At 50.8% G+C, this 12,846-nt stretch overlaps 1 protein-coding gene across 30 annotated transcripts in view; it reads left to right on the plus strand.

The window, feature by feature from the left end:
- Positions 1–12,846, plus strand: part of LRRFIP1 (LRR binding FLII interacting protein 1) — a 158,573-nt gene that overhangs the window by 68,430 nt on the left and 77,297 nt on the right. For 3 of the 30 annotated variants that reach the window (XM_055291097.2, XM_055291093.2, XM_063645791.1), the window contains exon 1: positions 184–529. The exons of 14 other annotated variants lie outside the window; for them this stretch is intronic. In XM_055291097.2, coding sequence (XP_055147072.1) covers positions 464–529 — 66 coding nt within the window. In that variant the 5' untranslated portion in view covers positions 184–463. Of the gene's footprint in view, positions 1–165; positions 530–12,846 lie in introns of those variants that run through there. 13 more of the 30 variants (XM_055291094.2, XM_055291095.2, XM_063645788.1 and 10 more) reach the window with 8 other exon arrangements.

A 12,846-nucleotide genomic window follows, 5' to 3' on the forward strand; every position in this document is an offset into this window, starting at 1 on the left:
GTGGGGGCGGGGAAATGGGCGTGACCGGGAGGGACCTTCCGAGGCGAAGCGGCGCAAGGGGAGCGGGGCGGGGCGTGGGGGCGAGTCATGGGGCGGGGACGGGGCGGGGACAGGGCGGGGCGTAGCCGGGAGGGACCCTCCGAGGCGGAGCTGCGTGGGGGGCGGGGCGGGCCATGGGGCGGGCGGAGGCGCCCGAGTCCCGCTTCCCCGGCGCCCTTCCACCCCGAGCCCGACTCAGCCCGCGGCCACCTGCGCCCCGCCCCTGTCGGCCGCGCCCGAGCCCAGCGCCGCGAGCCGCTCCCCGGCGGGCTGGCTCCTGGCCCCGGAAGCGCGAGCGTTCACTTCGCAGCGAGTGGCTCCGTCTCTGCGGACGGAGCGCGCGCCCCCTGGCCCGGCCCGCGAGGGGCTCCCGGCGCGGTCCCCGAGCATTTCCCGCCGGGTGGAGCGGGCCGAGCCCGGCAGAATGACCAGCCCCGCGGCCGCTCAGAGCCGGGAGATCGACTGTTTGAGCCCGGAAGCGCAGAAGCTGGTAAGAGGAAAGCGCTTCCGAAACTTTCTTTCGTGACTGCGGCGGGGTTTCAGGGGCTTCCAGCTCGTTCCAAGGTCAATAGCAGGCGCAGGTGCCCGGGAGGCGTGGGGTGGGCTGCGGCGGGACCCCAGCGCGGTGGGAGCGGGCGCAGTGGGCGCGGGTCCGTGAGTGGCCCGGCCAGCGGTGTCCCTCATGCGCTAGGAAGCACATTTTATTGTGGGAAGCCACCTCCTAGGACGAAAAGGCACATGGTCTCTCCCCGCCCGAGGCGATGGGCTCCAGACCGGCTCTGGCCAGGTCTGCGCCCGGCCTAGAGTCACAGGGAGCTGCTAGTTTGCTATTTTACAAAATACAGCATCAAGGACCGGGTGGCCAGAGCCGGTGCCCTCACCCGCTGTCGGAACCACCGAGGAGCTGCTGGGGTGCTTTGGAGCACTCAACCCGCTCAGCATCTGGGGACCACCTCCCCCGAGGACCCCAGACGCCAGATCCACTTTGGCTGGTCTCCCGGGTCCGCCCAGCCCGGACAGGATCCTGCCTCTAGGATTTTGCCGTTGTCCAGCTCAATATGCAGTCGTGGGGCTATTGCTGTAGTTTGGCATTAAAATTGGGCAGGGGATGAGGCGGAGAGGGTTTGCAAATACACATTTTCATGCAGCTTGTGGTTGAACATGAATGGGAATAAAAGTGAAAGGGTGCACTTTGGAAAAGAAATATAAAACCCTAGCTTTCCACTTAATCAGGTGTTCGTGGGATCTTGGTAAAAGTATTAGCCCCAAACAATCACTCTTTCATCAGGTAGAAATTAATCATCTACTGGGTGTGTGTAAGATTTAAGATGAATCAGACTGCCTTGACCTTGGGAGAGCTTATTAGGAAATGCCAGAGAGAGGTGTAGAAATAGAGTCTGATGAACGCATACTGAAAAGCCAGTTCTTTGCTTGTCAGATGGTTGCTGTTTTTTAAATGTCCATTTTAGTGTGGTTTTTCTGTGACCGCGTTTAAAACTCTGGCAGTAGGCCAGCCCTCTGGAGCTGGTTTTTACCCCTTCAACTAATTAGTTCCTAGGGGCCTGGGAAGAGAGACCCTTGAATCACCATCAGGGAAGGGTTCTTTCGGAAGGGTGGGAATGTGGCTGAGCGGTGCCGGTGTTCTGAAGAGCAGCCTGGGACACCATAGATGGCAGGAGCGGGATGGAGGTGAAGAGCCGCCTGCTGGACTGAGTGAGAGTCCTTGGAGAAGGGAAGAGTAAACATTGAGAACCGAATGTGAGGAAGCCAGGGACAGGCTAAAAAGAGGAGTAGGTAGAGGCACACCTGGAGCAGCTAAGGCACTGGCTACAGGGTCTATTACTGAAGACTGGGAGCCTCCTGGGCGGGTCTGGGTTCAGATGACTTCGAGATGCTGCCGGGAAGAAGGGAGAGGAAAGTCTGGACTGTGTGCAACTGAGTAGTTATGTGATCAGCCCAGGCCCCAGTTCCAGAACCCAATAAGCTCTGAAGACCGGAAGGTTTGTGTTTTGTTTTGTTTTTATAAGTTTGTGGCAGAATTTTGGCAGTGAGACTTGCCCTGTCCAATGGGAGGCTAGTTTTGGTCTTCACTGATCCCTCTGAGTGTGAATTTTCATATGTTTCTCTGCAGTCTTGTTGATGTCTTTGATTAAGGGCTGCTACTCTGGGTTGTACCAGAATATATGGTGTATGCATCTTACTACGTTTCTAATGTCCAAAAATGCTGAATTCTGAAACATGGTCCCAAGGGTTTTCAGAGAGAAGTTGTGAACCTTTAGGAGCTTTTCTTGGTAAATGGTAGCAAAATCTTTATCAGAGTGAGACATGGTGAACAAAAGCAAAATGCAGTTCCAGTTAAGAGGCTAATGTTCAGGTAGGGAAGGAAATGTGCTGAGTGGTGATGGGAATTGGGGGTCATCGTGGGTGGGGGGTAGGGCGTCACCCAGCGGCTGCCCTGGGCCATGGGCTGGGTATACCCGCGGGAAAGTGGTCGTGGGTGTTTCACACTGGTTTGTGCCAGTTCTTGTTCTGCATTGTGTCCGTGGGTTCAGGGATGGGTCTCCTGTGGAAAGGAGGGACTGGGGGGCCACACCCATGCAGGGGGGAGCCGGGTTGGTCAGAGGAAGTAGATTTGGCAAGCTCCACCTCAACTAGAAGACAAAAGCAGGATCTGAGTAGGAGCCTGGGCCTCTTCAGCAAGTGGGCACCGGCCCTAGAGCTGTAGGAGAGTGTCCGATGTGGACAGTGGAGACACTGTGCATTTCTTCAGCTTTTGTAACTTCCCTGTGTTTGCGATGGCTTGTGTCACCCCGCTCTCTTTCCACATACTGATTAGCATTCAGCCCTTCTCAATGACCAGCACTGTCCCAAGAAAGGGCTGTTAGGGGAGAGTGTGGACACACAGTCTCCCAAGTCCCATCTCATTATAGGTACCTGGGCCAGGGTCCCCAGGTCTGGGAGAGTGGAGTCTTGACCAATATGGGGATGAAGTTGGCACGAGGCGGGCTGGCCCTGCTCTAGCTCAGTCTGAGATGGTGGAGCATGGAATCATATGGTGTGTTTTAGGCATGTCATTTCCCCGGGCAGGTAAGACATAAATATAGTAAGGTAGATCTTTTCTAGTAGTATTGAGAGTGTCCTACTGGGGCAAAGATGGAGACTAAATTTCCCTTTTTCTTTAAGAGTCAGTTTCTGTTCAGCCTGAACTAATATCACACAGCGGAAGCCTCCTTAGCAAATTTCAAAAAACCCTGCAGTCTCAACTGCCACTTATGCTGAGCACAGGAAATCAAGTTATTTATAGCTGCAAAACGGTGTCTCAGCGAAGTTGATTGGAGAGTTACCTGATTAGAGTGAGATTCTTATCCAATCCCTACAGAATTGTGAGACTAAATGTTGGTGCAGCGTGTTTGCTCCTCAAAAGGCAATGTCCAAGAGGAACTTCTTATCCCCGAAAAATCAGGCTGTGTGACTCAGCAAAGGAATTGTTTATGACTGGTTACTCATATGCCAGTACTTCCAGAATATCTGCTCATATTTAAAGGAGTGATCTCAAAGCCCCAGAGGCCATAATGTTTAGATTACCAACCTCTTCGCCAATCAGTAAGTCCATTACATCTCACTACATGTTAAACATGGGACAGGAGAAGAGGATTTTTATTACCTTACTGTTTTTACTGGAGGCCGCCCCAATTTTTTTTTTTAAATAAGCTTGTTTTCATGGAATGGACTACTAGAACTTTCATTATTCAGACTACCTAGATAAAATTAAGTAAATTTGTTTCTTTCTCCCAAATTAAATATTTTGACTACATGCAAGATTTAATCATTCAAAATTGCCAGGTATTTGATTATAGACCACTAGTATAATCCCCTTGCCCCAGGCCAGATTCCAAAACAATAAACCAAAACACACACACACACACACACACACACACACACACACAGCAACGGAAATGATACATATTCCGAGACTCATTCATTCATTTTGGAAAGGGCCAGTGTTTCCAGTGGTTTCTCTTTGGGATTGTAGCTTTACAACTTTAAAACTAGGTAAGTAGTTTTCCCTTGAATCTAAAGTATAACTACTTTGTAGTAGATAAGTAATTTATATTAAATCACTATAATGAAGATTTACTCTTAATTTTAACCAAAATGTTTCATTTATATGTTTGTGTAATGAAGATGATCAAAGCAACACGACGTGTGATCCTTCTGTCTTTTTTACTGCATGTGGCAAGTGGCTGTGTGATTTTCCTAGGGAAAGGAGTGGGCTTTCTGTGTGGGTTGGGAACCTCTGTCCCCCTCCTCTGAAGTTTCCCCAGTTTTTCCTGCTTTTCTGCTAGGTGGGTGCCTTAGCATGCTTGTCTTCTCATTGTGCTTCTAAACTTCTCTGAACCGGATTTATACTCTTAGGTCAGTAGCTGTCAAAGAAGACACTAAGTAGTGAAAGTAGCTAATATTTACCAAACCCCTCCTGCGCCCACCTGGTGTTTTATGTGAAGGTCTTCTCTAACCCTTGCTGTAACCTCATAGGGAGTGGATCATTTTCTCTCAGTTTTGCTGATAAAGAGGAAACTGAGGCTCAGAAAGTTAAGGGACTTTCCAAGCCCTCACAGCTAGTCAGCAGTGGAGCCAGTTCAGACCCAGGCCTGCTGACTCGGAACTGGTACTGATGTCACCACTGTGTACAATGCTGCAGGCAGGGGCTGGCAGGTAGTAAATGTGCAAGATATAGCTGTGGCTGCCACGGCTGCTGCTGCTGCTTTTGTTGCTGTTGTCAGCTTTTCTTTGCAGCCCTGCTGTCTCATACCTCAGTATCGGGGCTGAAGGATTTCTTTTTACCAAAGCTGCCTCTTAGGACAGAAGTCCTTGTCTTCATTCTATCAAACTTTTCTGTTCTCTGCCTGGTAATTTCCAGACAGAAAAGAACATTCAAAGAACTAACTTACTTTCTTTCTTTTTTTTATTGGGACAGTCTCGCTTGGTCGCCCAGGCTGGAATGCAGTGGCACGATCTCAGCTCACTGCAACCTCTGTCTCCCAGGTTCAACCGATTCTCCTGCCTCAGACCTCTGAAGTAGCTGGGACTACAGGTGCCTGCCACCTCACCCGGCTAATTTTTGTGTTTTTAGTAGAGATGGGGTTTCACCACGTTGGCCAGGGTGGTCTCAAACTCCTGACCTCAAGTGATCCTCCCGTCTTGGCCTCCCTGGGGATTACAGGTGTGAGCCACCACGCCCGGCCCAATGAACTTTACTTTTCTACATAAGGAAAATAATGGTAGAAATGAAATAGCTGTGAAACTTGTTGTGCTATTTTTGTACCATGCTAAAATGTTAACTACTACTTTTGTCGGCATACACCTGAGAGCTGCTGTGATTTAAGCCTTTTTATTTTTCTGGGTGTGATATAACTCCTCCCCTACCTCATCCAAGTAGATAAGTTCATGGAGGATAAACATGACAGCTGCCTTTTCTTTTATAGCTGGTTCCAGGGAATATCCACTGAATATAGGAAAGATTGTCAGTTGCTGTGTGCTGCCCCAAGTGGGAGAACCCTGGTACTGGCGGAGCTTTCAGCCTTCTTCTCAGAGGAAACAATTTAAATGTTTTTGTGAAACCCTAAAGGTCTGGGGTTTGTAGGACAATCCTGAGCAGAGCAGGCAAAGGTGAAGGGAGCGGAGCCCAGACGTGTTGCCTGGAGGGAAACCTGTCACCTGGAGAGGAAACGGCACAGGGGAGGCCCAGCCGCCCTCGCCTCTCAGTCCCGCACATCTCTGTTAGTGGTAGTCATGGTTCTTGTATTTCCAGCATGTTGAGGCAACTGAAGGAAATATGAAGATTCATTCATCTCAGGAAAAGCAAAAAATGTATTAACAGCAAGAGTAGAAGTTCACTTGCATGGAAGATACCGTATAGCATATTTATTTCTTAGCGCCAGTGGGGGTAGCTGCTAAGCCCAAGATTGTGTTGTGAGGTTTGAATAGGTCAATGTTTGAGTCATCAATAAAATAACATCAATCATTTTGTTCCTGATTAATACGTTTGCTATTTTAGTATGCGAAGTACTTTAAAGAAGCTTATTATTCTGAAAAGCAAAGCCTGGAGATTTCCAGTAGCAAAACAGACAAAGTCTTTGGACAATCTCAATGTACAAATAATTCACCTCTGGCATAAAGACAAAGAATTTCAGAGGGGAAGGAAGCTCTTAAAGATTATGTCCCCTCCTACTTGTTTAATGAGGGCTGGTGTTCAAACACCGAGTAATTTATCCAGGCTCACATAACTGTAGGTGATAGAACCCAAGCTGGAGGCTGTGGCTGGGTCTTCAGACTCCTTTCTTGACAGTCCGCACCTGCATAAACTCAGACCTTTACTGAGAACAGTGCAGCCACAGCTGAGAGAGGTGGTCGGCACCCAGCGTTTCTTGGACTTGTCTGCCACGTCCCCCGAGTGCAGAGGACAGTGTGCTGGCTCCTGGGGCCTGTGGACCCAGCCAGGAACAGCCTTGTAAGCTAAAGCCTTCTTTGAAGGCGGCCATCTTACCGGAAACTTTCATGATAATTTCAGTCTACTCCATAATTTGTCTGAGTTAATTTTGATGGAAACATGGTGTTTTAAGTAATCAGTTAAGCTTTGATCTCTGACTTTATGCCATCCAAATCTTCATGATGGCCTGAGCACCAGGCACCCAGACCTGTGCCCTGAATTGTGCCGGGGCTGGTTTATAGAGCGTGATGGAGAGACAGATCCGCACTGGGGTTCTGAAGCTGTGGTTCTCAACCTTGTCTTTTTACAAGTTCCTTGACTTCCTCACTAACCTGAAATGAAATGCATAGGTGATAAAATCAACCAGTGCACATAATTTCAAGTCAATATAACATTTCCGTAAAAAATAAAATACAGGTAGTTTATAGTAACATAATAAGAATTTTGATAGAGAAATACTCAAGACCAGGTACACCAGCAGTTGAATGCAGTGGTGAGACCTGCACACACCTGTGCCTGGTGTCACAGGGAGGCCGACACAGGTGTGTTGCACTGAGACCCAGACACCACCCCTCATGTTGCTGTCTATGACGTGACATTCTGAAAAGTTGACTAACTCTCAGGAAAGTTCTGAACAAAGCCAAGTATCATCCCTCAATTTCCATGTTGATTGTATTCTTGGAATATTTCATGTATATTTGAACTGTGTAAAACATATTTTGAGTTTCTATGTAAGTTGCAATCAGTTTGTAAATCCAAAAATTAAAAATAGTGGTTTTTCTTTTTTTTCTTTTTTTTCTTTTTTTTTTTTTTTTGAGATGGATTTTCGCTCTGTCGCCCAGGCTGGAGTGCAATGGTGGAATCTCGGCTCACTGCAACCTCCGCCTCCCGGGTTCAAGCGATTCTCCTGCCTCAGCCTCCTGAGTAGCTGGGATTATAGGCATGCGCCACCACGCCCGGCTACTTTTGTATTTTTAGTAGAGACGGGATTTCACTATCTTGGTCAGACTGGTCTTGAACTCCTGACCTCAGATGATCCGCCTGCCTTGGCCTCCCAAAGTGCTGGGATTACAGGCATGAGCCACTGCACCCGGCCAAAACAGTGGTTTTTCTGTCTTCCCGAGCAGTCAAGTGAAAAGTTCTTCCATTGCAGGCGTGTCTGAATGCAGGAGGGTTGGCCGACCTGGCCCTGCCCCCCCGCCCCAATACCCTTAGCTTCTTCCCAATCTTTTTGACATCCCAATCCCCCCAACATTTCCAAAATGCCCTCTAAGTCAACACTTCTGCCACTGCCAGCTGCCACCCCAGAGTGTCCTGTGCCTGGTAACGATCGTTCTCACAGTCATGGCCGTAGGGAAGGCTGCCTTGTGGTTCCTGGGGGACTTCGTGAGATTGCCTACATGCGTATTTCTTTTGGAACTGAGATACAGTGCACATGGCCTCTGGGGGACACGGGGTGGTGGGTGCACGGAGCCGCGGCGAGCCTCCCTTGCATTGCAGAGGTGCTAGCCTTGTGCCATCCATTCTTGTCCATGTCTGTGCAGGAGGACGTCACCCGGCCCACTTGGTTGCTGTGAATAGCACACTATTTTTAGAGGCTGCTGCATCTGAGGGTTGGGGGGTTTACAGAGAAAACAAAAGTTGGTGGCTGTGGCCACTTCCTATAGCAAGGTGGCTCAGGAAAGGGATTCCATGTCATAGCCTGGGTACACCACGGCCTCTCCAGGAGCTTGATTCCTTCTTAGCTCAGGGGAAGAATCGCACAAGGACAGAGGCCCCTGCTTGTTTGTGAACAAACTGGCCTTTGTGGCCACTTCAGGCTTCGGCTGCATCATGTTCCTGTTACATGCACGTGAGTGAACTTGAATTACATCCTTAACACTTTTCCAAAAAGGTTGTAAACTAGACTGGTGACATATCATGGGGCCTGGAAAAATAATGCTGCTGCTTTTTCACTTCTCTGCTTGATGCTAAAACCTGGAGGCTAAAATGAATGTGTGTAATTAATAGGAGAGCTTCCTCCTGTTTGCAGGTGCTTTACAGCTGGCAAACGCCTTCTGTCCCTGAACAGCCCTGTGGGGTGTCATTTCCATCTGACATCTGAGGAGAGCTGCTGTTCATGGTCCGGTCCTCTGTCCATTGGCCCACTGGGTGTCCCTAGTGTGCGCTAACAGGCTCCTGGCAAACAGCGGGCATGGCAGCCACGAATCTGCACATGAGTTGTGTGCCCTGGGTCTCCCCTGGGCTCTGCGGGGGGAGGTGGGAGCCGCCTCCGGTTCACACGCGGTGCTTTCCAGGCTGCAGGGCCTTCTCAGCCTGGGTGGAAGGAGTGACGTCAGAGTATTTCTCAGGAACTGCCTGCCCTGAAGTTGTGGCTCATAAACCCCTTCCAGCTTCTGTGTAGAATTCTGGACCCCTAGGGTATCACCACAGAGTTTAAAAGCAGAGTAAGAATGTTTCCTGTGACTGCAGGGTGAGAGGCCCTGGGATCTGTAATTCCACACTAGGCTGGAATCCCAGAAAAGCTTCAATGCTCAGGAAATGTATGAGCAGCGCCAGGATCCCCTGAAGGAGTGTGGGGCTTTTGAGGCAAGCTGCCCAGCGAGCCTCCTGTGGCACCTGCTGTCCCTCTGCCAGCAGTCAGGGCCCCTGCCCCACCAGTGTTGGTTGTGTTTCTGTTCTTTGAGGAGACCACGTGATGATCTTCTGGTAGGAGCCACAAGAAGGATACAAATGCCATTAGAGCTGTTAGAGCCCCAGATGCCACTAGAATTGGGGTTCAGGGTATTGGGCTGTCCCCACCCTTAGGCAGTACTCCCACTGCCTACAACACCTCCAGCGCGGGCTGAGGCCATGCAAGGATGGAAGCACATGCGGGCCAGGCCAGGAGGGCGTGCGGGAGGGCTCTCCACTCTGCACTCCGCTGGGGTTTCTCCTTGTGTCCTGGTCAATAACTTCTTCTCTCTCTGGTTCTCCTTGGCCTCAGCCCCCAGCCTGAGCCGGGCTGTCCCTGAGTTCCCTGACCCGGAAGAAGGGATGGCCATTATCTTTGGGTGACTGTCTTCTTGCAGCTGGGAATCTCTGGGGCTCTAAGCAGGAGGCCCGTGGGGAGCCCTGGAAGAACAGGCATGGGTTGGACTGTTTACCTCACTGCCCTGTGTGCCCTGCTCCGGTAGAAGCCGCTTCTGCTGTGTGGTTCTGTCTAGAACTAGAGCTCCTCAGGACCCTCTGCATGCTGTGGGGTCCCTTTGCAAAGCACCTCCTAACATGTGCTTTTATCTGTGGCCTGGGATGGGGATGGTGACTTCTTCACGCAGTCTTCTGCAGGCCTCTCCAGCCTGGCTCCCGAGATGTCACGCATGGGTCTGTGCAGCCCAGAGAAGACCCTGCGGGGGGAGAAGGGACACTTTGGTGCCTGTCTCCCCAGCCGGCCTGTGGGCCGGGCGCCTGGCAGATGGGGCTTCCAGGGAGGTGCCCCCATAGACTTGGGCTCCACAGCAGGCTGTGGGGCTGGCATCGATGTGGCTGGGAGAGCCTGGCTGTCTTTTTAGCCATTTGTTTCGGAGGCCCTCGGGGTCATACTTGTGCTTCCTTGCGTATTTTTAGATCTCTTATCAGCATACACACCACCTTCATATCAGAGGGCTGTCATATTCACATATGGTAAAATAAGATGCAAAAGTAGAACTCAAGTCGAGGTTCGGCTTTCTAGGATTAGGATGAGGAGGCAACTTTGATAGTAAATGGAATCTTTTTTTCCCAGCCATCCCCACCCTCAAAGACTATCTTGCTCTAAGACCCAGCTCGTGTAAAACTCTGTCTGTGGGGTCCCTGGCCAGGATGGGTGGGATCCCAGGGAAAGGGCCGGGCTGCGTGTTCTGAACAAGAATCGTTCTGGACCAACCATTGTGAGCGTTCCTGAGAAGCCAGGGAGCCTGGATCTTGTCAGAGGAGCTCCTCCGTCTGCGTCATCCTAACCCCGCGGGCAGCAGCAGGAACTGGGAGAGGACACGATGGGGGCAGCGCTGCAAAACCCAGCAGCAGGGCCACCTTCCAGCAGCAGAAAGCATGAGTTTTGGTTTTGGGGCTCTTTCATTTCCTTCCTTCCTTTCTTTCTTTTTAAATTTTTGCTCTTTATTATGAAACAGCAACCAGACCTAGCTGTGCATGGCCTGCTGCAGAGCAGGGGCCCTTATCTTGAATGACCCCACATGCTGGGCAAGGAGGGGGCAGGGGGAGGGGCTTGTGGGAACCCAGATCTGGGGTGGGACTGAGCCAACAGTTTAAAGAGCCTGTGCCCCCACTACCCAGCCTCAACCATTGTTAGCTTACAGCCATTTACAGCCCACCCAGATTATTTGAAGACAAGTCACAGGGAGATAATTTCACTGTACTCTTAAATGTTTTAGCATCTCAGCAACGATTGTATGGGCAGAGAAGGGAGGCTTCAGGGTGTAGGGCCCCAGGAGCAGGCAAGTGCTTGCTCTTTCCGTTGGCTCCTGTAGGGAAGGGACAGGCCAGCCCGCATGGACCCTAGCGAGGGCCATGCCAAGAAGCCGCTGTTCTAATCCAATCAGTGGAGGATCCAGCAAGCTCGGATGGGGGCGAAGAAATGACTCAACCTGCAGGCCATTCGGGGTATGCGCAGTCTCGTCTCCTGAGTTCTCTGAAGCCCTTTGCAGTTTTTGCTTTGTATCCTAAACTCCACGGGCCTGGACCCTGGCACTGGGCTTGATCCTCTGCAGTCCAGCCCGTTCCTGTCCCCATGCTGGAAACAGCCTCTCAACTCACTTCCTTGGTTTCCTGTTGCTCTCCCCACCCCGTACCTGCTCCCCACATTTCTATCAGAGCCCTGTTTTTAAAACAAAAGTCAGATTCCGCTGTGTTCTTAAAACGCTTCAGTGGTTCTGAATTCTTTCAAGACAAGGTTCCAGATATGGAGGCTGAGGGCAAGGGTCTGTACCCCAGGCGTCTGCACTCCTTTTCACCAGCCCCTGGTCGCAGCCACCCCGGCTCTGCTCGTCCTGTTTCAGGGTCCGGCTTAGGTCTCCTGTCCTGCGGACACCTGCCCCTGCCCCCGCCACACATTTCTTTCCCCATGTGGTCCTCGTCACATGTACATTGTCACCAGGTGCTTTGCCTGTTTCCCGGGAGACTGGGCACCCAAACCGCATTTTGGAAATCCCTCCCACTGTCTCAAGCAGTGCTGAGACAGCACCGTGCGTTCACAGCACAGTGCGTTCCTGTGGCCTCCATGGGCCATGGTCAGCCCACAGGCTACTCACAGAAAGTGACAAGCCGTGTTCGGAAACTCTGCAAGCAGTCTGACATGGCTGTGGCCCGTCCTGAGATTTTATATTTTACAAAAGTGTCAGTCGGTAAAGGATTCGTCCTGCACCACCGGAGCACTGGCCTGAGGTGCACTGATCCCCGAGAACCACTGCCTGCACAGTCAGCACTCTCCCCGGTGCCTGTCATCTGCCGTGCCCTGTCAGGCTACTGTGCCATTCTTCGTAGGGTCTCTGTTTGGAGAAGAATTTTGTCGAAACTCTGCAGATTTTCTTTTTTTCTTTTTTTTTTTTTCCAAGACAGAGTCTCGCTCTGTTGCCCAGGCTGGAGTGCAGTGGCGCAATCTTGGCTCACTGCAACCTCCACCTCCCAGATTCACGCAATTCTTCTGTCTCAGCCTCCCGAGTAGCTGGGATTACAGGCGCCCACCACTACGCCCAGCTAATTTTTTGTATTTTTAGTAGAGACAGGGTTTCACCATGTTGGCCAGGCTGGTCTCAATCTCCCGACCTCAGGTGATCCACCCACCTGATCCATCCCCCAAAGTGCTGGGATTATAGGTGTGAGCCAGTGTGCCTGGCCAACTGCGGATTTTCTTTCAGGCATCTTAAGCGAGTGGCAAAGTTATTCTGTGGCTACGTGTGTAGTTTTGTGTTCGTGAAAATGGTCATGTATAGGTTTTGTGCCAGTTTAAATGCTGGCTCATATATTTGTTGCTGTTGAGTTAGGCAGATTCCAAGAATTGCCTGTAAACTAAGTTGCCACTTCCAGTATTGCCAGCACTTTGTTTTCCACATGAGTCATGTGAGGACCGTAAGGGGTGTAGATGTTCTAGGAGGCGGGGGTTGCAAGGATTTGGAATTGTATTCAGTGACAAATGGACTTCTTTCTGAATTCTAGTGTAAGGTGGAGATCGCCATAGTTGACCTGTCTTGGAGGTGGGCTTGCATGTGTCCTCATGAGGAATTGATGCCCTAACATGATTCATCCGTGGAGTTCCTTTAACAACCCAAGCCCATGTGCCTCCC

Source organism: Symphalangus syndactylus, chromosome 8, assembly GCF_028878055.3.
Source record: "Symphalangus syndactylus isolate Jambi chromosome 8, NHGRI_mSymSyn1-v2.1_pri, whole genome shotgun sequence".
Taxonomy (NCBI): domain Eukaryota; kingdom Metazoa; phylum Chordata; class Mammalia; order Primates; family Hylobatidae; genus Symphalangus; species Symphalangus syndactylus.